General features: G+C 38.3%; 1 protein-coding gene and 1 long non-coding RNA gene across 4 annotated transcripts; one reads left to right on the forward strand and one right to left on the reverse strand.

The window, feature by feature from the left end:
- Positions 1 to 525: 525 nt before the first annotated feature.
- LOC144381622 (uncharacterized) lies at positions 526 to 5243 on the reverse strand. The gene is made up of 2 exons (XR_013447204.1): positions 5114 to 5243; positions 526 to 784 (listed from the first exon to the last, which is right to left on the reverse strand). It is a non-coding gene; the product is annotated as an uncharacterized LOC144381622 (long non-coding RNA).
- Positions 5168 to 27287, forward strand: BBS5 (Bardet-Biedl syndrome 5). 3 transcript variants are annotated; one of them, XM_036072005.2, is made up of 12 exons: positions 5168 to 5300; positions 7395 to 7477; positions 13349 to 13414; positions 14103 to 14152; positions 14283 to 14410; positions 16390 to 16525; positions 18661 to 18756; positions 20182 to 20244; positions 21885 to 22019; positions 25119 to 25202; positions 26130 to 26153; positions 26307 to 27287. In XM_036072005.2, exons 1-12 carry the CDS (start codon positions 5242 to 5244, stop codon positions 26406 to 26408), a joined length of 1026 nt encoding a protein of 341 aa, XP_035927898.1. In that variant the 5' UTR covers positions 5168 to 5241; the 3' UTR covers positions 26409 to 27287. The 3 variants fall into 3 exon arrangements, with proteins under 3 accessions (XP_035927898.1, XP_035927901.1, XP_035927900.1); XM_036072007.2 differs by lacking the exon at positions 5168 to 5300 and adding an exon at positions 5372 to 5562; XM_036072008.2 differs by lacking the exon at positions 7395 to 7477 and having other exon boundaries at positions 5174 to 5300.
- The last annotated feature ends 516 nt before the right edge of the window (positions 27288 to 27803 follow it).

The following is a 27803-nucleotide window of genomic DNA, read 5'->3' on the forward strand; positions in this document are numbered from 1 at the left end:
TATTTACAAGTGCCTGGTAAGCACATGAAAAGATGCTCAACACCATTAGTCATCAGAGAAATACAAGTTAAAACCACAATGAGATACTACATACCCACTAGAATGGCTAAGATGAAAAAGACTGACAAGTAATGGAGATGCATTGTTGGTGGGAATGTAAAATGGTATAACTGTTTTGGTAGTTTTTTAAAAAGTTAAACATACACCTATCATATAACACAGCAAATCCACTCCTAGGTATATTTACCCAAAAGAAATGAAAACTTGAAATCGGAGGGGGAGACGAACCATGAGAAACTATGGACTCTGAGAAACAAACTGAGGGTTCTAGAGGGCAGGGGGGTGGGGGGATGGGTTAGCCTGGTGATGGGTATTAAAGAGGGCACGTATTGAATGTAGCACTGGGTATTATATGCAAACAATGAATCATGGAACACTACATCAAAAACTAATGATGTAATGTATGGTGATTAATATAATAAAAAAATAAAATAAATAAAATAAATTTTTAAAAAAGACTTGTGCATGAATATTCTTAGCAATTTTATTAATGACAAAAACTGAATATGACCCACATGTCCAACAGGTGAAACAAAGTGCAGCATATCTAAAAAATGCAATACAAGGGGCGCCTGGGTGGCTCAGTCGTTAAGCGTCTGCCTTCGGCTCAGGTCATGATCTCAGGGTCCTGGGATTGAGCCCCACATCGGGCTCCCTGCTTGCCAGGGAGCCTGCTTCTCCTTCTCCCTCTACTGTTCTCCCTGCTTGTGCTCTCTCGCTCTCTCTGTCAAATAAATAAATAAAATCATTTTTAAAAAAAAACGCAATACAAGACAGCAATAGAAAGGAATGAACTGTTGACACATTAACAATATGGTCCTGGGTGGCTCAGTCGGTTAAGCATCCCATTCTTGGTTTCCGCTCAGGTCATATCTCAGGGTTGTGAAACTGAGCCCCGCGTCAGGATCTCTGCTCAGCACAGTCTGCTTGAGATTCTCTCTCTTCCTCTCCTTCTGCCTCTTCCCCCTCACACTCTCCCTCTCTCTCAAATAAATAAATAAATTTTTTTTAAAAATGGATGAACCTCAAAACATTATGCCAAATACTGGATGTTGTATGTAAGTGATGAACCACTAAATGCTATACCTGAAACTAACCTTACACTGTATGTTAACTAACGGGAGTTTAAATAAAAACTTGAAAAAGAAAAAAAATTATGCCAAATAAAAGATAACCAGATACAAAAGAGTACATATACTAGTCTTATGTAGTATATATATAATTTATTACACCATTTATATAAAATTCTAGAACATTCAAAATTAGTTTACCAGTATGGCAAATTTCATGTTATAATTATTTTATCACAATAAAATAATGAAAAAGAAAAACAATCTACAGTAATAGAAAGCAAACAAGTGATTTCCTAGGACCTGGAGTTGACTGCAAAGCACAAGGAAACTTTTGGGGGTGACAGAAATGTTCTATAGCTTCATTATGGGAGTGACTACATGGATGCATACACTTGTCAAAATTCATCGAAGAGCACAGCTAAGTAAAATAGACGCATTTTTTAAAAGATATTATTTATTTATCTGACAGAGAGAGAGTATAGGCAGGGGAAGGGGGAGAGGGAGAGCAGACTCCTCGCTGAGCAGGGAGCCAGATGCAGGGCTCGATCCCAGGACCCTGGGGCCGTGACCTGAGCCGAAGGCAGATGCTTAACCGACTGAGCCACCCAGGCGTCCCATAGATGCATTTTTGTATGTAAATTATATATTTTTTTAAAGATTTTATTTATTTATTTGACAGAGAGAGACACAGCGACAGAGGGAACACAAGCAGCGGCAGTGGGAGAGGGAGAAGCAGGCTTCACACTGAGCAGGGAGCCCGATGCGGGGCTCGATCCCAGGACTCTGGGACCATGACCTGGGCCGAAGGCAGATGCTTAACGACTGAGCCACCCAGGTGCCCCTGTATGTAAATTATACTTAAGTAAAATTTATTTAAAAATTTTAAAACAACAAAATTTAAAAAATTTTTAAAACACACACATACACACACAAAACTTTCCTTACAAAGGCAGGAGAAAACGAAAGTCTGGGAAACAAAGTATATGAAGTTCCAGTTATAAGCACATTGAAATAAGTCTTCATTTCAGTCTCTGTTACAAAAGTCCTACTGTGATGTCAGTGTATTAATTTAATATTGCTGCACAATAAATTTTCACAATCTTAGAAATTTAAAACAACACAAATTTATTGTCTCACAGTTTCCATGGGTTGGGAGTCTGGGCTGAGTTCATTGCTTAGGGTCTCACTTGAAATCAAGGTGTCAGAGGGACGTGATCTCATTTGAGGCTCAGGGTTCTCTTCCAGGCTCATTCAGGTTGGCAGAATTAGGTTCGTCGTGATGAGATGGCTGGAGTTTGTTTTCTTGCTGGCTCTCTCAGCTCCTAGAGGCTGCCCTCAGTTCCTAGCCTTATGGCTTTCTCACAACTTGGCTACTATTTCAACAAATCCAGCAGAAAAATCTCCTTTAAAGGTTCACCTGATAAGTCAGGCCCACCACAGATAGCCTCCGTTTTTGATGAATTCAAAGGACATTAATAACATCTGCAAAATCTCATCTTTGCCACATAACATAATCTCATGAAAGGGCTGATATCCTATTATATTCATAGATTCTTCCATGTTCAAGAAGAAGAAGACAAAGTCATCTATCATGACTAGATAAGGTATGCACATAAGGAGGGCAGGAATCTTAGGGGCTATTCAGAATTCTGCCTACCATCGTCTGCCCTCTGGCACTCAATAATTCATGCCCCTCCCAAAAGAAAAAGAAGTTCACTCCCTCCCAAGGTTCCCTTCCCCTGCCATTACACTGGCAGCTCAAAATCCATGATCTCATCATCTAAATCATCTATATGTGGTACAAATAACGCTCCTGGGTATAATCCATTAAGTACAGTTCCTCGAAGCACAATTCCTCTTGGCAGACCTGGGAAACTAAAGAGACCAGTTGTCTGTCCCCAACACTCCCATCACAAAATGGTGGACCAGGCATAGAAGAACAGTTAGATATATTTCAGTTCAAAACTTCCATCCTTGCCTTTTCATGAAAGGTATAACAAACTTGCAGGTGAGTAATTTTATCAGCCTGCTTCCTAACAGAATTTTGCTGGGTCTTAGCCTCTGCTGTTTGTTAGAGTAGCACCACCCTTGATTCTAAAACCTGTCTTAGTTCTCTGTTGTTGCATATAACAAATTACCACCAATTCAGCAGCTTAAAACAACAGACATTTACTATCTCCCTGTTCCTGTAGATCAGAACTACAAGCATGGTTTATCAGGTTTTCTGCTTATGGTCATTCCAGGCTGCAGCCCAGGTATTTCCTGGAGCAAAGGGCTTATCAGAAGAATTGCTGGAGAAAGATCTGCTTCCAAGCACATTCAGGTTGTAGGTAAATTCCCATTCCTTGGACTTATATAACTGAGGCTACTGGCCCTAAAGGCCATATCATAGCAACTGGCTTCTTCAAGGCAAGCAGGAGAGTCTTGCTGCAGTCAGCTAAGATCAAGTCTTACATAACAACATAATCATGCAAATGATCTCCTGTCACTTTTACATCCCATCACTTTTGCCATATTCTATTGGCTAGAAGCAAGTCACAGGTTCTGCCCACATCTAAGGAGAGAGGATTATACAAGGGCATGACTCATTGGGGGCCACCTTAGTATGTTCCTTTGTCTCCATTATTTTCTTCAACCTGAGAAAAACTCCTATGGTCTTTCACATTTCTAGTATTTGGCACAGAGCCTAACACAGAGGAGCTCTAGATAATTTAAAGCTGCAGTTATCAAACCTATGATTTCAGGACCCCTTTTATACTCTTAAAAACACTATTGAGACTTCAAAAAAATTATTGAGGACCTGAAAGAACTTTTGTTTATATGGGTTATATGTATTGATTTTTAGTAAAACATTTAAAACTTCATTTACTGATTCATTAAAAAGTAGTAAACTCATTATATGTTAATGTACATAACATTTTTAAAGATTTTATTTATTTACTTGAGAGAGAGAGAGAGAATGCACACAAGCCAAGGGAGGGAAAGAGAAGCAGACTCCCGGTAGAGCAGGGAGCCTAGCACAGGACTCCATCCCAGGACTCCGGGATCACGACCCGAGTTGAAGGCAAACGCCCAACCGACTGAGCCACCCAGGTGCTCAACGGACATAACATTTTTTTAAAATAATTATATTATCCAAAAAAATGTGAGAAGAGTAGCATTGTAAAACAAAGATTTTGCAAATCTTTTTCATGCCTGGCCTAATGGAAGACAGCTAGACTCTCATACCTGCTTCCACATATAATTACACATCATACAGCCTCTGGAAAATGCCACTGTACATTCAATGAACAAATAAGTTACGAAGGCAAAGAATGTCTTCATATTATTGTGCATATAGTTTGACCTTATAGGTGTCCCGAAAGGATCTTAAAGAACTCCAGGGATCCCCAGACCACACTTTAAAAACCACTGCTTTAAAGAATTGTCATAGGTTGAGGGAAGGAAGGCGTTTTAATTCATTCGAAAAGTTTCCCAGTGCCTACTCTGCGCCAGCTACCGTTCAAAGTAAACTAGATAGATCAGGTCCTGTCCTCGGGGTACTCAGGGTACGGTGACAGAAAGATCAGGGACCGCCTCTGTTGACATCTGAGCTGAGACTTAAGTGAAAGAGGTCACGCCATGCAGCGATCTGGGGAAAGAGAGTTCCTGGCAGAAAAAGGGGGCCCTGCCTCTCTGGAAGGTAGGCAGAAGGATCGGGTCGGAAGAGGTCGGACAGGTGGGCAGGACCAGATCTGGCGGGGCCAGGTAAAGAATTAAGAGTTTTAAGTCTAAATTTCTTGACTGTAGCAAAATGGGGGAAGAGGGTGGAATGGCTTAAGGATGTGTGTTTGGAGCTAGGAAAGTCACTCAGAGGTCAAGCACATGCTCCTGGGCCGCGACCAGTTTGGCTTCTCCGAGCCGCCCAACCCGGCCTGGAGCGTCAAATCCGCTTAATGACGCGACTGGGGGCGGAGGGGGTGGGGAAGAGCGCGCCCTACCTCAGGAAGTTTGGATCTCGGCGCCCGCCGTAGACGTCGTGGCAGAGGCGGCCCGTTGCCTGGGAGCCAGTGAAACGCCACTCGGCCTCCGCCGCTGTGGAGAGTGCCAGCGTTGGTCCTCGGTCACCATGTCGGTGCTGGACGCGCTTTGGGAGGACCGGGATGTCCGCTTCGACGTCTCCTCGCAGTGAGTCGCTCCCGGGGCCTGTAGAGGGCGCCGCAGCGCGGTTTCAGGAGGAGCCTGCGCCCCCAGAGCTCACGGCCCTCGCGAGAGCGGGAGGAGGTTTGATCCTGTGGTCTGCGCCCCGGGAGACCCCGGACGGGCCCGACCGCTGAGGGAATGCATCTCCATTAACCCGTTTCAGTCCAGTGCGATCCCCGGCCCGCCGGGGAAGCTGAGCCCAAATACGTCCGGGACCATGTAGCGCTTGGGCGTCCAGTACCCCCAAGTGAGCTTGGAGTGCCGGTTTCCTGTGGTGGAGGGACGTTGGGCAGGGACTTAGGAGACGAGGGTTCTGAAACTGGGTCTGGAATAGCGATACACCTTGTGGGCCCTTAGGCTTCGCCATCCTAAGCTTGAGCCTCTCTGTCTGTAAAACAAGGGAGGTAGGAATAAGGATTCTCCAAAATTCCTAACCACGTAGACTTTATTTCCATGATAAGCTTTCATTCAAATCACCAATGGAAAGAAGGAGCTACTTTTTGGAACCTCTCAACAGAAACTCTGGGGGTTTTGGGGGGGGTTTTGTTGTGTTTTTTTTTTTAAGTTCATGCTTTAAAGAGAGAATACTTAAAATCCTCCTACCCAAAGACCAGGGGAAAAAATGCCCATTGAGATATTAACTGTTGGAAGACCGTGAAGCTAAGATTCTAGGGTTAATGGAATGAATGAAGCTTCTTAGCCATTTCTTACGATTCCTTATTATGACCAAAACCTTAGAAAATGAAATAATTTCCCAGGCTTAGTTGTGGCTAGATATCTAATAATAACATGATCTTAGATCCTTTAAAAAGTTGTGAGGGAAGGGAATTTATAAAATTATAAACGATGGTTACATATTGCACACATTCTATGATTTTTTTTCTATTGTTCTTGGAGGGTTCTTAATCCAAGCAAAAGTCCATTTCATGAATAATTCCATTTTATTGAACATTTATCAAAAGCTTACTGTGTGCTAGTTACTGTGCTGATAGCTAGAGATACAAAAATAATAGAAAATTATTATCTGCCCCCCATTTTAGTGCAGGAGATACACATAGACAACTAACTATTTTTAAAAATGTGGTAAATACCATCCTGAAAAAAATGAACAAGAAGCTGGGGTATCATAGAACCAGAATAGTTCATTTTGCCTGGGGAAGGCCTTGAAGAAGAAATAATATTTGAGTTCAACCCTGAAGATTGGACAGGGCCTTGTCAGGATAGACAGGAGGAGAGTATTCCAGAAAAAAAAGAAAACAAAACAAAACATTAGGAGCATAGTCTTGGAAGTATAAACGTCATTGGCTGGAAGGCAGGGTCGGCAGGTAGAGGATGGAGGAACAAACAGGTAGATTAGCCAAAATGTTTAGTTGAGGATTTTGGACGTCATTTTCTAGGCAGGAAAACTCTTAAGCAGGGAAGTTATATTATGATTATATCTGTATTTTCAGTAGGTAATTGAGTCAGCTGTATGGAGAATGTGTTAGAAGGCTTTACCACATATTCTGCTAGGTTTTTGTTTAGAACACATTTAGAATGTATTCTGTCAGTCAGCAAACTATATTTCACTCTTTATTTCCTTTTATCTTCTGTATCTAATTGTTTGCCAAGTCCTGATGATGCTTTGCTTTAACTAGCTCCTTCCATAACTGCCTGACTTCCTTTCCTCTACTCAGAAACCTCTGAGGGCTCTCCATTGTCCAGAGGACAAGGCCCATACCTATCCGACTAGCATTCAGAGGTCGTGGCATATATTTCTCACTACCTCGTAACATGGATCTTCTTCCCTAGCCAGGCCCATCTTTCCACATTCCCATATCATTTCTTTTTTCTGGTCTTTAATCATGGACTCTCCTCCCTCTCTCTCTGACTTCTCCAAATCCTACCTCTCCTATTTCAGGCTTCTCTACATGTCCCTGGTCACTCCAGGCCCCAGTGGTCTCCATTTTCCAATGCATGAGCATTTGATACTATTTCATTTATACTGTTGGCTGTTTTATGTGCATAAGTCTCTTCTCTCCTTAACTAGATTGTAAGTGGGTATAGTTGTAGCTATTAAAGCCTTGATATTTACTTTAGACAAATGAAAACAAGACCTGGAGAAGTCCTTATTGATTGTTTAGATTCAATTGAAGACACCAAAGGAAATAATGGGGATAGAGGTGAGTATGTTTCCTAATATTTTTTATATTTCTGGTTTGATTTACAAATGTTAAATCATATTAGCTGGAGAATAAGATAAGCATTATATGTAAATGTAATTGTGACAGTCAAAGAGTTAAATCCACATAAGACTTTTCTCAGACTTAAACAGGAGAAAAGGTGGGTATTAAACCTGTAGCCAGGGAATGCAGATTCTTCCTCGGAACTTTGGTCCTTCAGTAAGTCCCAGTTTTGACATCAGCTTTCTCCAACATAACTGTTAAAACTCCAGGATCCCTGTTTGTAAGGGGCGTGGGATAGTTCTGACTTTTGAATCTGCCTCCCCACACAAAGAATATGAGGTCATAGAACATAAGTAGGTCATAGCTGTGCTATCTGGAGCCATGCTTCCTTTTAAGAAATTCAAGAGTAATTCACAATCCCCCAGACTGACACCTGGAGATGGACATGTGGAGAGCAAATTTAGTGCTGTATTGTGAAGTCTATTTGTAGGTTAAGCACTGAAAAGTCCTGTGAGACATGTATGTATGTCATTGAGGAGCTGCCAGAGTTGGACTCTAGAGTCCGTCTCAAACCAAATTTCCCAAAGGCTGGAACTTTGAAAAGTCCAGGCTGCATACAACAGCTGTACATAGAGCCAGTATCCAGGGACCAGGTCTTATAAGTATCACTACTGTTGTTTTTGGAAAAAAAATAGGGGATGAGTGGGCAGCCTAGTATATCTGAGAAGGTTTTTTAGAGGAAAGGAGGTTTAGGAGGATGGGTCATAAACCTCTTATTGAAAAGAAGAGTAAGTGGGGGCAAAGGAGCAGACCTCTTTCAGGTGAGAAAGATCAGTAAATCCTAGAGTCTGCACAGTAACCCTTATTGGGAGAACATGCTCACTGCAGCCTTTCAAGTGGCCACTTGCTCTCTTAGTCTTTCTTCTGGTCTGCTCTGGGGTGGAATGTGAGCAGCAGGTTTAGTTGTGGGCCTTTCTTCCCTGGGAAGGGCACCTGTCGTCACCACCAGCTACAGGCAGATCCTGTCAATGGCAAGGGCCCATCCTTAAAAGAATGCTTAGATCACGTTTATGAAATGCTTCCTAGTGTCGGGCAGGCCCAGGTGAGAGTGAGGTATGAAGGTTTAGCAGCAAACAAGAAGTCTTAGTAGCAAACAAGAAGTCTTAGTTTGTGCCTTTGAGGACCTTTGAGAGTGGAATAATAATCTCTAGATATCTGGATCTTGACAAACCTGAATTAACTTAAGGAAGCAGGAGAAAATTCGGTTGTTCTCATACAGACTGGCAGGAACTCTTATGTGACAGTCCATCCAGTAGTCCAGACAAAGACTATGGGTACTAGAACATTTTTCAATTCATTGAGTACTCATTGAGTGCAGAATCTTATACTAGGACTTTGGAATAGGGGGGGGCAAAACACCTCCCTGGCCAGAAGTATCCATCACAGTGAGTGCCTGAAATCTTCCTATTCATAAAAATAACTATGTGTACTCACCTCAGAAACAATTCCCCAGAAAATAGAATATTATAGGAGGGTATAGAGCTTCTGGTTAATAAGAAGGTAGAAAAGAGAAGGGGACTCCTGCCTTCTCCTGCCATCTTCCTTCCCAGCAGTTTGAAAATGACCAAATTAAGGCATCCATTAAGTTCAGGAGACCCGTATTAAAACTATAAATACCCCAAAAGATTAGCACATCTAATCCATTTCAGCTGTAAATACCCTGACATGAAATTATCAGATTAGCTTTATACATTGAAGCTGTATGGGAATGAAACAGCCGTATTTCAGTGTTTGAGATTAGGAAAAACAGGGACAGTTATTATTTTGGTGTTTGGAAAGACAGACAGAAAGTCCATGCCTAGGACACTGGGTTTGTAGCGATAGGATGAGGCCTTTCAGCAAGAAAGAGGCAACATAAGAATGATAGAGATTTGTAGGAAGTGTACCAAGAACAGAAAAACAGGTAATCAGACTTGTTCAGTGACTTTACTTACCACTCCATAATTTTTCCTGGAATCCTCTAATAGACAAATAACAAAAAGAATCAAAAGATGTGCTGGGCTGATAGTCCAATTGTGGAGACATGTTACTTACATGAAATGGTGTAAGGAAAACATAAATCAGTGTATCTATAATAACAAAATAAATCATAAAAATTGGTTTGTAAAGAATTAAAATATTAAAAAATAATAGTTAACATTTTGAATGTTTACTCTTTGCCAGTCACTGTTCTGAATCTTTTACATAATATGTGTAATATCATTTAATAATAAAATTAATAATAAAAAATGAAGTGGATGTTGTCACCCTTTTTCTTAATAAGGAAACTAAGGAACAGAGGTTAATTAACTTTTCCAAAGTAACATAGCTACCAAGTGATGAACCAAACAGCCTACATTGCTTTCCAAACTGCTAGGATCACATTATTCTCTTCTCAGAAATTTTCAATTCTCTCCAATCCCAATTCTAAACCCCAACTCCGCCTCCATTACTAACAGATCTAAGTCTGAATTTCTCTCTTTTTTTTAAGTTTTTATTTTAATTCCAGTTAGTTAACATTCAGTGTTATATTAGTTTCAGGTGTACAATATAGTGATTCACCAGGTCCATACATCACAGGTGCTCATCACAACATGTGCACTCCTTAATCCCCATCACCTGTTTCACCCAAGGCCTCCCCACGCTCTTGGTAACCATCAGTTTGTTCTCTATAATTAAGAATCTACCTCTTGGTTTCTCTCTCTCTATCTCTCTATCTCTTTTTTCCCTTTACCTGTTTGTTTTGTTTCTTAAATTCCACTTATGAGGGGCGCGTGGGTAGCTTATTCCTTAAGCGTCTGCCTTTGGCTCAGGTCATGATCCCGGGGTCCTGGGATCGAGCCCCACATTGGGCTCCCTGCTCGGCAGGAAGCCCGCCTCTCCCTCTACCACTCCCCCTGCTTGTGTTCCTGCTCTCGCTCTCTCACTCTCTCTCTCTGTCAAATAAATAAATAAGATCTTTAAAATTAAAAAAAAATTCCACATATGAATGAAATCATACGGTATTTGTCTTTCTCTGACTGACTTATTTTGCTTAGCATTATACTCTAACTCTGTCCACGTCATTGCAAATGGAAAGATTTCATTCTTTATGGCTGAATAATATCCCATGGTTTATATATACCACATCTTTATCCATTCATCAACCAATGGGCACTATATCTTGGCTATTGTAAATAATGCTGCTATAAACATAGGGGTGCATGTATCCATTTGAATTAGTGTTTTTGTATTCTTTGGGTAAATACTTAGTAGTGTGATTTCTGGATCGTAGGGTAGTTCTATTTTTAACTTTTTGAGGAACCTCCATACTGTTTTCCAAAGTGGCTGCACCAGTTTTCATTCCCACCAAGAGTGCATGAAGGTTCCTTTTTCTCCATATCCTCACCAACACATGTTGTTTCTTGTGTTGTTGATTTTAGCCATTCTGACAGGTGTGAGGTGGTGTCTCATTGTAGTTTTGATTTGCATTTCCCTGATGGTAAATGATGAATATCTTTTCATGTGTCTGTTGGCCATCTGGATGTCTTTGGAGAAATGTCTGTTCATGTCTTCTGCCCATTTTTTAATTGGATTATTTGTTTTTTGGGTGTTGAGTTTTACAAGCTCTTTACATATTGTGGATACTAACCCTTTATCAGATGTCATTTGCAAATATCTTCTCCCATTCCATAGGTTGCCTTTTGGTTTTGTTATTGTTTCCTTTGCTGCAAAGAAGGTTTTTATTTATATTTAGCCAGTTTATTTTTGCTTTTGTTTCTAAGTTTGAATTTCTTGATCTAGCATTGAAGAACTTCTAGTTTGTCCACAAACAGTCTTTCTTGGTTGCGCCACTGGCTTACATTTGTCACTACAGGTCCAGCACCCATCACCCTTTCCCCCTTGCCCTGGAAAAATGACTTGTATAGACTACGTCTAGGGGCTCCTTATGCATTCTAGCTTTGGGTTGGAAGAGCCATGCCAGAAGATCAAAGGGAGGCAGGAGAGTGAGGTCTGGGTATTTATTCCCCTGGTTCTTTCTTCTCAAGATATTCAGCTGTGCAGGACTTCCAGATTTGGCTAACTGTTCCCTGTCCTTGTCCCACTGGGCTTGGGGTGGTAACAGGTTTGCAGCACTCACTTATGGTTCCTGACACCCACCCATACCTTTGTCATAAGTCCTTTTATAAATAAACCTCAGTTACTCTTAATTTGAGTGTGCCATCTGTTGTCTGTTTGAGCAGTGTCTACTCTTCTGTGATCTTGAGTGAATCTTATACTCTTGCCATGCCGGGTTATTTATTTTTTGTCAAACATATTATGTTATGTTCCACAGTTTCTCTTCAGAAGGCCTTCCTTTATTTTGGTAACTGCCTTATATCATCTCACTCTAGCATTCATACAAGCTTAGTTTCTCTGATTTTGGATATTCTAGAGGTTTTCAGGGAGGAAGAAGTATTACTTGGCTATAGATTACTCATCAAAAGAATTCTGTGGTTATAATTTGTTGAAGAAATGTTGGTTAAAGTTAAGTGAGCTTTATTCAGGGTATCACAAAGTTATGCTAAAATGTTAATTACAAAGTCAAACAGAGAAAGACATGTATCATATGACCTCACTGATATGAGGAATTCTTAATCTCAGGAAACAAACTGAGGGTTGCTGGAGTGGGGGGTGGGGTGGGAGGGATGGGGTGACTGGGTGATGGACACTGGGGAGGGTATGTGCTCTGGTAAGCGCTGTGAATTGTGCAAGACTGTTGAATCTCAGATCTGTACCTCTGAAACAAATAATGCAATATATGTTAAGAAAGAAAAAAAGAAGAAGAAGAATGTAGCAGGAGGGGAAGAATGAAGGGGGGGAAATCGGAGGGGGAGAAGAACCATGAGAGACGATGGACTCTGAAAAACAAAGTGAGGGTTCTAGAGGGGAGGGGGGTGGGAGGATGGGTTAGCCTGGTGATGGGTATTGAGGAGGGCACGTTCTGCATGGAGCACTGGGTGTTATGCACAAACAATGAATCATGGAACACTATATCTAAAACTAATGATGTAATGTATGGGGATTAACATAACAATAAAAAATTAAAAAAATAAAAATAAAATTAAAAAAAAATGTTAATTACATTATAAATCTGTAAGACAGTTTACCATGCTCAGATTTACTTGACTTTTTTTTCTAAAGCATTTATAGGGACTACGGTTTCATAAGACACACTTTGAGAAATGAAGTTTATCTAACTCTATTTCAGTGTAAGAACATCAGTCTGAAGTTAGGAATGAAAAGCATAAAGCCTTAAGCAGACTTCAGCCTGGTCATAACTTCATATGAGCAAAAATTTTTTCCTTATTACAAAAAAAATGGGTTTGTAAGTGTGGCTCATGTAAATGAGAACTGTTAAGAGAGCAGTCCTGTGGCAGAGATTAGTGTATATATGAAAGTCCTTTGAGAAGTATGATTTCACTAAATGGCTTTGTAGTTATTCTATCCCATACTCATTCTCAGTTGTGCACATATGACCTGCCAGGACTCCCAGAACAGCTTCCACCAAGACAAAAATCCAAGACACAGTTCTCTCTGCTAATTTGAGTCAAACCAAGCTGTTGGCATTGAATACCTGTATCCCTTCTGTAACTATCAGATTTTGTTTCTCCAGGATTCTGAATCATGCATTGCATACCTTACACAGGATAGATACGAGCAATAAACATGTTCAGTTGATAAATGTATGAGAACATCTGTGGGGATTACTGCTATAACTGAGCTAGAGGTTCCATGTCTACCTCTTTCTGTACTGTAAAAATGGATCCTTACTTAAAGTAACCTATTTTTTTGTTTGTTTGCTCTTAGGTAGACTCTTAGTAACAAATTTAAGAATTATCTGGCATTCTTTGGCATTACCCAGAGTCAATCTTTGTAAGTATCTTTGTTAGATTACACTAAAGAAAAAAAATACTTTGTCAGGTGAACTTGCACAGTGGCTTTTGATAACCAAAAAAGCTATACCATGAAATATGCGGAAAACTTAAATTGATAAAAACTTTAGCAATCTTAGACTAACCACAGACTGTACCATTTTGCAAAAAAAATATTTTTCAGTCCATTTTGTCTCTTGGACATACACGAGATTAGTGCTTTTACACTGAATGGTTTTTGTTCTTTGCTTATCTTTGACAACTTGCTGTGACCTGTTTCAACTAATCCCAAAGAAGGAAGATCTAAATTGTAATAAAAGTGTAACCTTCCATTGTGTTAAATTTTGTTTTACTTATTTTTTAAAATCATTTTAGATTGTCCAGCTAGACTTTTTCTCTTGAGGTACTGGTGCTAAGATGTTCAGTAAATAATACTGTATAGGTTTTAGAGAAGCAAACTTCCTTTCTTTCTTCCTTAGAGAAGCTTTGAATGTTGTTTGTCCAAAGAAGCAGAATTTACTTTTAGTTCTTTTAATTATTTAACTTAAATTTGTAATAATTTATTAAAATGTTTTAAAGTTGTACTTTCCATATATTTAATTTTTAACACTTAAGGTTCTGTATGTAGAGGTTTTTATCTCTCAGTTTATTATATCATGTTCTTGAAATTCTTTGCTTTTGAATTTTAGCTATCGGTTACAACTGCATATTGAACATTACAACAAGGACTGCTAACTCTGTAAGTCTGAAAAACTTATTGAAATATATATAGTGAAGAAACATTAGATATTTGAGATTGGACTTTGTTTTCAGTGTAAATGGGAAATTGCTCTTGAAATCTGAACTTTTAAATAAATTTGTCCTTACAGAAATTACGAGGCCAGACTGAAGCTCTTTATATACTAACAAAATGTAACAGTACTCGTTTTGAGTTTATATTTACAAATTTGGTTCCTGGAAGTCCTAGACTTTTTACTTCTGTGATTGCAGTACACAGGTATGGTAATACTTTATGGATTATTGAATAATTTTAAGGCAATTCTATGATACAGAGGTTTAGAGGATAAAGTGTATAAGTGTGGTACTATTTTCCTCCAAGCTCAGAAAATTGCAATATCCTGAAGATAGATAGAAGAACATATTGCATTATCATTTAATAAGCACTTTGAAAGTATTTTTAAAACAATAAGACTACTGAAGATTCATAAAAATTTCTACTTGAAGATTCTATTAAATTTTTAAGCTACCAGGGTAGTTAACAGTGAAATAGAGAGTTCATTCAATATAGATAACCAAGTTGGATAATTCAATTAATGAATTTAAAAAGATTATTTTAGGGGAACCTGGGTGACTCAGTCAGTTAAACCTCCAACTCTTAGTTTTGGCTCAGGTTGTGATCTCAGGGTCATAAGATTGAGCCCCACCTCGGGCTCTGCACTCAGTGCAGAGTCTGCTTGAGTTTCTCACTTCCTTTCCCTCCCTCCCCCCCTCCCCGCACTCTCTCTCTCTCTAAAATAAATAAATCTTAAAAAATATATATTTTAGGGGCACCTGGGTGGCTCAGTTGGTTAAGTGACTGCCTTCAGCTCAGGTCACGATCCTGGAGTCCCAGGATCGAGTCCCGCATCGGGCTTCCTGCTCCTCGAGGAATCTGCTTCTCCCTCTGACCCTCCCCTCTCTCATGCTCTCTCTCTCTCTCAAATAAATAAAAATCTTTAAAATATATATATATATATTTTATAGATGTATATATATATATTTATATATATATATATTTTATATTATATATATATATATATATTTTACTAACAGTAGAAGGCATGTCTGGGTATTTTCCCTAAGGAGTTTTGTTGTTGTTTCCTTTGTGGTTGTTTGTTCATTTGTTTGCTAAATTATTTTCACTACCTTAGCTCTTTTTTTTTTAAAGATTTTATTTACTTGAGAGAGAGAGCACAGAGGGAGAAGGAGAAGCAGACTCCCTGCTGAGCAAGGAGCCCAATGTAGGGCTCGATCCCAGGACTCTGGGATCATGACCTGAGCCGAAGGCAGCTGCTTAAGTAACTGAGCCACCCAGGGGCCCCCGCTGTCTTTTTTTTTTAATTCTATAAGGAAATGCAAGTTGACATTTTCTCATTTCCAAGAGAACTCTCAGTCATTTAAGCATCCCAACTCTTGATTTTGGCTCAGGTCATGATTTCATGGTTGTGAGATTGAGCCCCATGATGGGCTCCACACTCAGTGGGGAGTCTGCTTGAGATTCTTTCTGTTCCTCTCCTTCTTCCTCTCCCTCTGCCCCTCCCCCTGCTTGTGTGTGCTCTCTCTCTCTTGCTCTCTCTCAAATAAATAAATCCTTAAAAAAACTAATCAAAACTAATAATAAATACAGAACTTTCTTCTGTATTTATTATTTATCAATAGGAAGGCATGGAGAGAAAACAAAGAGGGATTTTATATATATTTTATATATATATATAAATTGCATGCAGATACACGCTGTCCTAGGGTCCCTTTTGGAGTTGGTACAGATTCATTCCAATTTTCTGTATAGAGGTAGCTGTGAGCACAATGTTTGTAGTTGCAATGAGAAAAGTAATTGGACTCCCAATTGTGCCTTTGACTAAAACAGAAATGGAGGGAAGCATTTTGATAGGGAAAAATAATTGCCATGTCTGTTATATGCAAGCATTGTTTTTCAGCTTAAAGAGAAAATGTTTCCTCTCATTTATGCTGTATGATACACGTTGTCTTAAAAATTAGACCTCTAAAAATAGGTTACTGAAATACTACACTAAAATGATAAAGTCTATAAAAGACTGTGACACCAAAATTTATTGAAAAGCAAATTTTTAAATTTATTGTGATAATTACTTGAGTGATATACATAAGTATTAATAACTGTATATTTTGGTAGATAAGTAAACATAACCTAGGAAAACCACATTTTCAGTTTGGGTTGGTCTTTGTTCTTTTTTATAGAGCATATGAAACTTCTAAAATGTATCGTGATTTTAAATTGAGAAGTGCACTAATTCAAAATAAGCAACTAAGATTATTACCACAAGAACATGTATATGATAAAATCAATGGAGTATGGAATTTATCCAGTGATCAGGTATTGTGCAAAAAGCTAATGAACCTTTTGGGTCAGTACTTTGGTAATCATTTTTCCATTGTCATTGAGTTTGAATATTCACTTAACTCTGTTAAAATTAGCATTATATCTCCTGATAAGCTAGTATTATAGCTCTTGATATGAAATAATATTCTGATTTTCATATTTTTATGGTTTTGTGTTCTTTTTAGCAACATTTGTTGTACATAGAATTTACAGGTGGAGTGGTCCTTAGAGATTATCTACTTCAGTGTCCATTCACTTATAGACTAAAAACTCAGGCCCCAAAGAATTAAGTGACTTCACACATCTAGTTCATCTGAGAACTGTGTTCTTCCCCACATGCTGCACTACTCTCAACATCTTGATAACTTATGCTGATTGAGGATAGCCATGAGGTGGACAGTCATGGAAGACTTTTAATCTGGTCTTTTAGGGGTGCCTGGCTGGCTCAGTTGGAAGAGCATACAACTCTTGATCTCGGGGTTGTGAGTTCAAGCCCCATGTTGGGTGTATTTTATTTAAAAATAAAATCTTAAAAAAAAAAAAAATCTGGTCCTTATGGAATTAAACGTATAACTCATTTGGTGATTCCTACATCCATTATCATAACTTCTCATTTGCTCTTGAAGTTATGACCAGTTAAAACATCTAAGTTGGAATAAGTAACACATCAATTTCTAAAGAAAAATTTTCTCTTACCTAAGAATAGTTTCCAGCCTGTGTGTGTGTTACACCCTAGGTTAGACTGATAACCTCTGGGGTAAAGCTATAGCATTTGAATGAAGAGCTTCTTGCTGAACATTGAATCATAAACTTAAGTTGCAATTAAATTTTGTGCATTTGAAAAGTTCTAGTTTTGGGGTGCCTGGGTGGCTCAGTCATTAAGCGTCTGCCTTTGGCTCAGGTCATGATCCCAGGGTCCTGGGATCGAGCCCCTCATTGGGCTCCCCACTACGCAGGAAGCCTGCTTCTCCCTCTCCCATTCCCCTGCTTGTGTTCCCTCTCTCGCTGTGTCCCTCTCTATCAAATAAATAAATAAATCTTAAAAAAAAAAAAGAACTAGTTTTAAACAGTGATAATGGTTCTGTAGTATATAGACAGCTCTACATCTGAATAAGTCCTCATCAGGAATCAGCAAGCTTTTTACTCTAATGGTCCAGATAGTAAATATTTTAGGCTTTGCAGGTCATACCATTTCTTTTTTTTTTTTTTTTTTTTTAAGATTTTATTTATTTATTTGAGAGAGAGAGACTGAGAGAGAGAGCACATGAGAGGGGGGAGGGTCGGGAGGGTCAGAGGGAGAAGTAGACTCCCTGCCGAGCAGGGAGCCTGATGTGGGACTCGATCCAGGGACTCCAGGATCATGACCTGAGTCGAAGGCAGTCGCTTAACCAACTGAGCCACCCAGGCGCCCGCAGGTCATACCATTTCTGTCATAACTTCTCAGACTTGCCATTGTAGTGTGAAACCAGCCATAGGCAACAAATGAGCATGGCTATGTTTCAATAAAACTTTGTTATGGACACTGAAATTTGAATTTCATACAGTAGTCATGTATCATGAATTATTATTCTTTTGACTTTTTTCCAGCCATTTAAAAATCTAAAACTTGGTTTGTGGGGCCAAGAAACTTGGCTTCCTGGCTTGTGGGCCATATAAATTAGGCAGCAGGCCAGATTTGTCCCACAGACCATAGTTTACAGTTTTGTCTTTCTCTTACCACAACTTCCTTGTCTTAACTTATCCCAGGTTTTGAATAATAGTTGTAATAAGATCTAACACTGCAGAATGCTTACTATGTGTCAGACACTGTGATAAGGGCTTTATTTATAGGGGTTATTTTATCAGATCTCCATTTTACGTTTGACACAATGCACCAAGAACAAATTTTTGCCCATGGTCAGGCAACTGATAAGTACTGATGGTATAATGATTAGAGTCTAACTTCAGAATCCAGGCCCTCAGTCATCTAATTGTTCTTCGATCCAGTGAATAATGAAGTCATTAATACTCCATGATACTCAATTCTGGTATTCTCTGCTACTGTGATAATCAGAATCATTCTGATGTTTAGAAAATAAAGAGTAAGTAGTCAAGCAAATGATCATTGATGTATCTCTTATCTTTTACAGGGAAATTTAGGAACCTTTTTTATTACCAATGTGAGAATTGTGTGGCATGCAAATATGAATGACAGTTTTAACGTCAGCATACCATATCTACAAATTGTAAGTGCATGCATTTTGGTGACCTTATTTTAATGTAGAATAAATAATTTCTGTTCATTAGTTAATAGAACTTTCAGGATTAGATGAATTCTGTCTCCCTCTTTTTAAGTGGCAGCAGTGTAGCTGAGAGCAGACTTTAAAATGTTGATAATTTATAATTTCAACATAGAAAAGACCCAATAGTACTTACATTCAAGGGAAACCCCACCATTATCAACTCGCTATTAAGAGAGAAATATACTGGATTTAAAAATTTTTAATAGTCACCATACAGGGGCACTTGGGTGGCTCAGTCAGTCAAGCATCTGCCTTCAGCTCAGGTCATGATCCCAGGGCCCTGGGATCGAGCCCTGCTCCAAGGGAGGCCTGCTTCTCCCTCTTCCTCTCCCCCTTCCCCTCCTTGTGTTCCCTCTCTTGCTGTGTCTCTCTCTGTCAAATAAATAAATAAAAATCTAAAAAAAAAAAAAAGAAAGAAAACCATAGAATCTGATAGGAAGAAAGTGATTTCTGGCCATCTAAAGAAATACAAGAATTTATAATCCTGGCTGGGAAGATATGACAGAGTCTACATAAGCATTTGATAAACTGGTGTTTGTATTGTTCATTGCTGTTTTATATGGTTTACATGTGTTAACAGCTTGTCTGACCTAATCTCTATTATACTAAAAAATTACTGAGTAGTAAACAACCTTGTGCTTTTTATTCTTCAGATAGACACTTTTTGTTATTTAAGAATACAGTTACCGGGGGCGCCTGGGTGGCTCAGTTGTTAGGCGTCTGCCTTTGGCTCAGGTCATGGTCCCGGGGTCCTGGGATCGAGTCCCACATCGGGCTCCCTGCTCTGCGGGAAGCCTGCTTCTTCCTCTCCCACTCCCCCTGCTTGTGTTCCCTCTCCTGCTGTCTCTCTCTCTGTCAAATAAATAAAAAATCTTTAAAAAAAAAAAAAAAGAATACAGTTACCAAATATGGCCTCTGGAATGAATTCAGCCTGGTCCAAACAACTTGCAATCTGATATCACAGTCTGTCACTAGGACAGTCATATTCATGTGACTTTTAAAAACTAACCCAGCCTTGGGAACCACAAAAAACACTGGCTCTCCAGTACTAAAAGATTGCAGACCTTTGGTTTAAAATACTCAGAAAAGTTGTAGACTCCCTGATTGTGGGGGATATTCGAGTCAGATAATTTTGTGCATATTTCAGAGATGCCTTCTTTGTATTGCCGTACAAGTTTGCTGCCTCTTTCTAGTATGAACATTTTCATTTACTTGATCTCTATGGGAGTATAATGAAGGAAAGAGGGAGAATCTTTAAATTATGAAAAGCAGTTACTGTATAGAAGTTGAAAAACTTGTTTGTACTAAAGAATCACTACTATCCGATAATAAAAACATGCATTTTCTTCTTTTCCATTTTACATCTAGCGTTCAATAAAGATTAGAGATTCAAAATTTGGTTTAGCTCTTGTCATAGAAAGCTCTCAGCAGGTAAGATATTTTATGTCTGTATTAATCTTTAATAGGTTTTTTAAACTATGTGACAGTCTATATTTTTTGTTTTATTTATATAGTAACCAGTTTACATCCAAGAGGAATATTAGCTTGTAACATGTTAAATAAAGAGTTTAAAGTCATATAGTAATTGTCCACATAGGAAAAATCTTTTTATGTTTCCTTGTTGGGCAGACATAACCATTATTATCATTATGATTATCATTTTTAATGACAGAGTTAAGTCACTGTACTTTTCATGAATTCTCTCAATCTTTACACAACCCTATGATACAGTTACTATTTTTCCCCATTTTACATTCAAGGAAACTGAGGCTTGGAGAAGTTAGGAACCTTGCCCACAGTCTCACAACTAGTAAGTGGTGGGAATAGGTTTTGATTCAGGTCTGACTGACTCACCAGAATGTCATTGAGAAACACAGATATATACAAATATACACACACATGCACCCTATTTGAGATTTTAGACTCTCACATGCAGATTATACTATATCTAATTATAGTTGCTGTGCCCCATTAGGCCAGGTCTTTGCAGAAATACATTTGAATAAAACATTTACTTATTTGTAAAATCAGCGCTCTTCAAAATTCTAAATATAAATATGAATGTCTAGTCACACCTTTCCCCTGGCCTGCAGATTTGTAGCTTCCATTTACTGAGTGCTTACTATGTTCCAGGAACTGTATCAAATATCATGTGTACATTATTTTATTTAATACAACAATTAGATAACTTTTATGGTTAGAAGATTGAGGCTTGGATGGGGTAGCCGAGTGATGGGTATTAAGGAGGGCACATGGTGTGATGAGCACTGGGTGTTATACGCAACTGATGAATCATTGAACACTACATCAAAAACTAATGATGTACTATATGTTGGCTAACTGAACATAATAAAAAAATAATAATAAATAAATAATAATAACAAGAAAAAGAAAATTGAGGCTTAAAAGATTAAGAAAAGTATGTTTCCCAGCATCATATAGCTAGTAAATTTGTTGTAAAACCAGAATTTAAACTCAAAAGTATATGCTCTCAACCTAAAGCATATGCTCTCACCTTTCACAGTATGCTACTTAATTTTTCAACACTTTTCAACAACAACCTGTCATGGTCAGGTTTCTTTCTAATTCTTCAAGGAATTAGCCTCAGCTAGGCCATTCCCTTTCTTTTAATATATGGTCTATTCCTTTTCAAGGTCTAGCTCAAGAAAAACTTAGTTCCATTGGCCTTCACAATCTATAGTCTATTTTTTTAAATCTTAAAATATCATCTTTGATATTTACAGATGAAATGATGTGATATCTGGATATGCTTCAAAATAATCCTGAGTGTGTAAGGGGAGGAAATTTGGGGAAAGGGGAGGTTAAAGATGGAACAGAGTTGGCCATATGTTGCTACTTATTGAAGCTGGATGATGGCTACATGGACACTTATTGTACCCTTTTTTCTATTTTTGTATATGCTTTATGTTTTTCATTACAAAAGTTTTCATTAAAAAAATCAGCTTACCTATGGTGCTCTGAAATAAGGACATTAGAGCTATAGTTTTTATGTACTGTAAATACCTATTCCTCAGGCTTGTTTTTTGTTTATTCATTATTTTTTCTTACAGAGTGGAGGATATGTTCTTGGCTTTAAAATAGATCCTGTGGAAAAACTACAAGAATCAGTTAAGGAAATCAATTCACTTCACAAAGTCTATTCTGCCAGTCCTATATTTGGAGTGGATTATGAGATGGAAGAAAAGGTAATTTGTTCAGCATATAAAATACATAGTTTGCTGAGTTGCTTTTACAGTCTATAAAATTCAGATATAAACACATTGTATACAGTTTAATTTTGAACTATGTTTAAAATGATGGATATACAGACTCTGCTCAGAGAGCATGACCCCTCAGCCATCACTCATTTGTGCCATCTACCTGTCTTCTCACTGGCTGCTTCATCATTCATTCCTGCCCTTCTAGATGAGCAGTTTATCCAGAGAAGTGTCCATGTGCAAGGCTCCTCTGATGTGGACAGACTTCAGTCTCTCACTCTCTTTTATTTTTATTCCACTTCTGCCTCCCAGTAGCATTTGGGCAAACCTCACAGGCCTCACAGACACCACACCCACCCTGCTCTCCAGGTACATCAGCTCTCCTTTGACTTTACTCTTCAGCCTCTCCAGCTGGGACCCCTGTCATCTGGTCTGTCACTGGTGTCCTCACCAGCCACTCCATTAGAGATGACCTCACTTTCTGCTCTGTCAGCGGTATTCTGGCCAGAGGTTCTGTCTCAGGTGCCCTCACTGACCACTCATGACAGGTTCCCTTGCTGTCTGTTCTTTTGCTGGCGCCCTCACTGTACCCTACGATGGTGCCCTTGCCACCCACTCTTTCAGCAGCGTCCCTGCTGGTGCTAAGCATGTTGAGCCCTATCACATAGCACATATATTATCTATATCTCCTCTGCTCTTAGACTGCAGGGTGTGACCGGAGAAGATCGGGAAGTAGGGCTGGGCAGCTGAGTTCAAATTCACACCCTCTGACTTCAAACAGACCCTTGTTGCCTGGTAGCGTTCCTTGCTAGTTTTTTCTCTCCCTGTAATATTCTCTATATATCCCCCTTCCCTTCCAGCTGAAACTTCTCTCTGGGTTGCTGACACTATATTATATATACACTCATGTTTTTCACATCTTTAACCATCCTTTTCTGTTTTCCTCCCAACCTGCACTTCTTTCAACACTCTCCCTTTCATTCTGCCTTCTCTGTATTTCCCTCAGGAATATAAGCCCTCTTCCAGTTTCCTCAACCTATACTTCTGTAGATGACTCCCACATCTTTTATTCTGATCTTGACACATTCTCTCAGACGAGCATGGTTCTAAATATTCCTGAATATTTTCATGTAAATGAGCATTCCAAACAACATAAATTGAATTTCTCATTTAAAAGTTTGTCCTAGTAATTTTCCAAATCTGTAAGATACACTGGGACTTGAGTATCTCAAACTTGGTATACATAAAATGCTATCATTTTTCTCAAAAGCACCATCCTGCTCATCTATCTATTTATTTTCTACTGATTTACTTTTAGCATTGGCAAAGTCAGCTGTGCTCAAAACCTCAGAGATTTCATTTTTTATTTTCCTGATTGTCTTATTTTACACATTCAATCATACAGTCTCCTCCCTTTTCCTATCCCTTTCTTTTCACTCAAACCACAATTACCATTATTACTCTTGCTTGCATAATAATATTGTAAAACATGCCTGGTCCTTGGAACCTGGCAAACCTGACTTTCGTCCCAATTTCACCATTTATTTGTGATGCTAGGCAGATTTGAGCTTCAATTTTCTCGTTATAAAATGAAGATAATCTGGGTGCCTGGGTGGCTCAGTCAGTTAAGCGTCTGCCTTTGGCTCAGGTCATGATCCCAGGATCCCGGGATCAAGCCCTGTGTTGGGCTCCCTGCTCAGCGGGGAGCCTGCTTCTCCCTCTGCCCTTCCCCCCTGCTCGTACTGTCTCACTGTCTCTCTCTCTCACTCAAATAAATAAATAAAATCTTTACTTTTAAAAAAAAAAAATGAAGATAATCTCTCTCACAAAGTTATTGATGACATTCATGAAATGCCTGGCACATGAGAGACACTCAGTATATTAGTTCTCCTACCCATTGTCTCTCTACCTTTCATTTCTTTTCTTTTTTTGGCCCCCAGTACGTAATAATAACCAGCCATAATAACCCACTCTGTCATCTCATATAAGGCCCTACTCCAAAGCCACTTCTTCAGGAAGGTCTTCCCTGACCACCGTCTAAAACAGCAGCCTCCATCATTTTTTTGTTCCTTATCCCTGTTTGCTTGCTTGCTTTATTTTTGGTAACACTCATCAGTCTTCTCCACTATAAATAATCTCCATGAAGTCAGGGATTTTCATCTATTTAACCACTGTATTTCCAGCAGTTAGAACTAGCACATAATAGGCACTTTAGTGAATATTCATAGAGGTTGAATGACTGCATTGAACACCTACTGTTCCCATTCACTGCTCTAAGAACTTTATACGCATCATCTCTTTTAATCCTCCCAACCATACTATAAAGTATAGCATTATTATTATCCTTATCTCACAGTTGTGGAGACTGAGGCTTAGCTAGGTTAAGTTACTTGTACAGAGGGGCGCCTGGGTGGCTCAGTCGGTTAAGCAGCTGCCTTCGGCTCAGGTCATGATCCCAGAGTCCTGGGATCGAGCCCCACATCGGGCTCCCTGATCAGCGGGGGGCCCGTTTCTCCCCCTCCCACTCCCCCTGCTTGTGTTCCCTCTCTCTGTATCTCTCTCTGTCAAATAAATAAATAAAATCTTTAAAAAAAAAATTTGAAAAATGAATTAATATCAGCACCACATTTTATTCTGCTTTACCATTGGAATATTGCATGCAAATCTTAGTTCTTTTACTTTTCACAAATTCTATTTAATGACTATTTTGAAGAAAATTGAAAATTTGCTGTATCCAAACTTAGTTTTTTTAAACTATGTGAAAGAAAATCAAATTAAGTCCATTGAGAGTTTTTCTTTAAGGATATCTCCAAGTATCATATTAAGTTTGTGTAAATTTGTCATATTAATACTTTTGATGATATTGACTTCAGATTTAAAAGCTTAGGTTTAACTGATTTATTACTCATTAGTTTTAATAGAATATAAATTATACAATGATTTTTCTAAGACTTGAGTAGTTTTCAGTTGTTTTATCCTTTTACAAGTATTTACAATTCTCACAGCACAATTTACTAAAATTAATTAATATTGTCTCCTTGATGCATTTTTTTTCCTTGATGCATTTTAATATCTACTGATTTTTAGCCACAGCCCCTTGAAGCTCTGACAGTTGAACAGATTCAAGATGATGTAGAAATAGACTCTGATGATCACACGGACGCTTTTGTGGTGAGCATGACAAAGAAGAGCTACTAAATTTCTTATGATTTTTTTTTATCTGAGTCATGTTTAAGTAATGGCTTAAGTGCATAAAACACCATAGAACTTGAGACTTTTGAGAGTTATCTTAAACATGAGTTGGAAAGTAATTTTTTTTTAAGTTAAAGATTTTTTCTTTGTGTGAAATTACTTCTAAATTACCAAACTGGGAAATAGTTTTAGAACACTATTATTCAGAGGATTTCAGATCTATGAAAAATTTTTTATACCTTAGAATAATAGAACAGGTTAAATAGTTAATTAAATTAATTTAAAATCTATACTTTTCATTATTAATCCTTATGAGATGGATGTCCTTTCAATTTATTGGTATATTATCTTAAAAAGTGTATTTGAACTATGAGCTTTCCTGTTTCCAAATTTGTATTATTCATAGCCAAAATAATACTAATGCTTTCTATATAGTGTAGTGTATGAATCTGACCAGCATACCTCTCTGGGAATAAATATTTTTTTAAAAGTGTGAAAATAGTATAAAATATTTAATTATAAACTACAGCATTTGCTGACACATTGAAGCACTGACTGTTTTGTTTTGCCAGCACCTTCTTCTAAACCAAAAGTAGGGATGAAATTTTATAGCTTCTAAGTCATTCTTTTTATCTCCTTTCAAGTTAACAATGCTAATTGTATACTAAATTACAAAACACATTTTTGGAGCTCAAAGCATAACTCTTATAGTCATTACTAATGATTGACAGAAGAAGTGAAATCTACTACTAGCATAGTAAAGAGAGGTGTGAAGACCATTAGACACAGTAACAGAATGTAAAATACATTTAGTTACACAATTGTTCTGTAAATTAATTACTTGTTCCTTGGTCCACTGACCTGTTATATGTCAAGTATGTGAAATATAATTTCTTTGTCTTATAGGCTTATTTTGCTGATGGCAATAAGGTAAGGACATTTTATCTATAGTATATGAAATAAAAACTTTCTATATTCCAAAATTTAGTATTCACAACACTTATGTGAAACCTATTTTTTGTTTTTTTCCTCTTCCTTGCCCACCTTCTCTTTTCCCATCTCATCCTCTTATCTCCCAAAAAGCAACAAGATCGTGAACCTGTATTTTCAGAAGAACTGGGGCTTGCAATAGAGAAATTGAAGGATGGATTCACCCTACAGGGACTTTGGGAAGTAATGAGTTGATCTTGAGTTGAGCTGGATTTCTATTTAAAGATATCTCAAGATTAAAGATACTAGGCGCCTGCTATAAAGCATGGAATAGTTTCTACTTTTACAGAAAAAGCTTTTAAGAAAGAGTTTTTTAATGATTAAGGAAAAACTCATTTATCTAAGATTTTATTGCCACTTTTCTAAAACTTATATTTAAAATTGTAATCAAAATGTATCTGGTTTGGTGGCGCCTGGGTGGCTCAGTCGTTAAGCGTCTGCCTTCGGCTCAGGTCATGATCCCGGGTCCTGGGATCGAGCCCCGCATCGGGCTCCCTGCTCCGCGGGGAGCCTGCTTCTCCCTCTCCCACTCCCCCTGCTTGTGTTCCCTCTGTCGCTGTGTCTCTCTCTGTCAAATAAATAAATAAAATCTTTAAAAAAAAAAATAAAAAAAAAAAATAAAATAAAATAAAAAAAAAATGTATCTGGTTTGTAAATATGTTTATTTTGTACCTAATGCTTGTAAATTATTAGTCTGCAGATAATAAATGACTATCATGTTGGGTTTAATAAAGAATTTATACAGCACCATTTAATGTTTTGAAAGTGTTATTTAAAAGAATAAGACTATTCTTATGGAGTAATCAAAATACTGCCTTTTTAACTGTAAAAATCTGGTTTAAATAAATTATCAAATAGTTCCAAATGTAAGCCAACTCTAATATAAATTGTAGCCCTTAAACTTGTCATGTTTAAGTGACCATTTCTGTAAAACCTAAAAATTATGGTTAACTCTGGAGTATATCAACTCCTATGTAATGTTTTGGGCACTATCTTATAGTTTTGGCAAGAATACATTTATTTTGTAAGGAAATAGTTTTAAATAGTTTGTAAATAAATTGTTCATTTATTGACTTTCTCTTTGTACTCATTGAAACCTCTTTGAAGTTTTCAAAAAATAGGATATTCTGATTTCTTAGTTAGCTGTGATTTGGGAACCTCTCTGGCATCCGTGTTTTTTGCCACTGCTTTGGTATAAAGAAACATTGTAAGGAACCTTTGTCAAATCATTGAAATCAGCCAAAGGAGCCCTCTTTCTCTAGAGGGAAAGGAGTGAGTGTGTAATAACATATAAAATAAGATGCAACTGTATGTACAACCATAAACACATAGTAAAACCAAATGCTAGCGGGATGCCTGTGTGGCTCAGCCAGTTAAGCATCTGCCTTCAGCTCAGGTCATGATCCCAGGGTGCTGGGATCAAGTCCCACATCGGGCTCCCTGCTCAGTGGGAAGCTGCTTCTCCCTCTGCCTGCTCTGCCTGCCAGTCCCCCTGCTTGTTCTCTCTGTCTCTCTCACACAAATAAATAAAATCTTGAAAAAAAAAAAGGGAGGGGGCGCCTGGGTGGCTCAGATGGTTGGGCATCTGCC

The sequence above is a fragment of the Halichoerus grypus genome, chromosome 4 (genome assembly GCF_964656455.1).
Source record: "Halichoerus grypus chromosome 4, mHalGry1.hap1.1, whole genome shotgun sequence".
NCBI classification, from domain to species: Eukaryota; Metazoa; Chordata; class Mammalia; order Carnivora; family Phocidae; genus Halichoerus; species Halichoerus grypus.